General features: G+C 44.1%; 1 protein-coding gene across 1 annotated transcript in view; it reads right to left on the bottom strand.

Annotated features, from left to right (window-relative positions):
* Positions 1-1089: 1089 nt before the first annotated feature.
* Positions 1090-1253, bottom strand: part of CDH4 (cadherin 4, type 1, R-cadherin (retinal)) — a 188882-nt gene continuing 188718 nt past the window's right edge. Inside the window, exon 16 of the mRNA XM_009326875.1 lies at positions 1090-1251. Within this exon, the coding sequence (XP_009325150.1) occupies positions 1090-1251 (162 nt within the window). The remainder of the gene's footprint in view (positions 1252-1253) is intronic.

Raw genomic sequence — 1253 nt, 5'->3', positions numbered from 1 at the left:
AGCACTGCCCCGGCCTCCAGCGGAGCCGCTACCCAAAGCCCTGCCTTACGCGAGGAAAAGAGCATCGGCTCTCACGCTAGCAGGCATCCTCGGAGATGTGGGACCCCACCACCTAACCCAGCTGGTATTTACATCACCCAAGAGGTCGTGGGAGCCAAAACACGCCGATAGCATAAAAACAAACAAAGGGGCCTTTGGTCATTTCACGATTTACTTTGCAGGGTTCAGGCAAGGGCTGTCGGAGATTTCTGTTGCAATAACCAAAGGCTTTATCAATGCTATAGTTCTATGCAGCTACATTGAGTGTGACCAGGTGACAGCAGAGCCCCCAGTCGGTATTTTGCATCTGGTAACACTGAATTATATACAACATGATGACTAGTTCACCACCTGCTGAGGCTTAAAGATGGCTGTTAAGAGTTCCACTCAAAACATCTCCCCCCCACCCCCCCATCCTCTTCCACCCCAGAATGAGTCACCCCCTTAAAAAAAAAAAAAGGCAAAAAAGAAACAATCTCCACAGTTCCTTTTTGTTAACTCCTTCCCAGCTAGAACTGGCTTAGGGTCACAGGGAGTGCTGCCCAGGATGGTTGTATGTTTGTTTTCATCACTCCTGAGATTGAAGGGAATCTGATACATGCACCAAAAGGCACTTTCAAATATATATATATATTTTTTAAAAACAGTGCTTCTGTTCTAAGAAATTCAAGTTAAGACAGAGTGCCTTTCACTCTCTTTAGTCATAAAGCAGATAAACGAGCAATATCCCAGCTGACATTAAAAAAAACAAAACAAAACAACAAAAAAAAACCTGCAGCAGAGACAAGTGTTCATGCGAGACAGCTCAATAGTCTAAAAAAAAAATTGTAAAGGAAAAAAAAAGGAAAAAAAAAAGAAACTTCCTATATCACCACTAAAAATAACAATACAGTCAGCAGGGGATATTAATTAAAAAAGATGCCACATCTGTACAGTTCTTGCCTCTGCATCGGCTCTTTTTGTTAATGTTGTCGTCTGTGGGTTTGTTTTTTTTTTTAAATTTTTTTTTTTTCTTCTTTTTTTTTTTATTTTAAATAACGTGAGGTCAGTTTAATCTTCCTCGCCTCCCCCGTACATGTCCGCCAGTTTCTTGAACCTGGGCCCCCAGTCGTTAAGGTAGTCGTAGTTCTGGTCCCCGGAGCTGGAGGAGTTGAGGGAGCTGACGGAGCCGGCGGGGGAGCCGCTGCCCTCGTGGGCGAAGACCAGCAGGGGAT

The sequence above is a fragment of the Pygoscelis adeliae genome, unplaced genomic scaffold (assembly GCF_000699105.1).
Source record: "Pygoscelis adeliae isolate BGI_AS28 unplaced genomic scaffold, ASM69910v1 Scaffold286, whole genome shotgun sequence".
Lineage (NCBI taxonomy): Eukaryota > Metazoa > Chordata > Aves > Sphenisciformes > Spheniscidae > Pygoscelis > Pygoscelis adeliae.
This window is presented reverse-complemented; position numbering and strand designations above follow the sequence as displayed.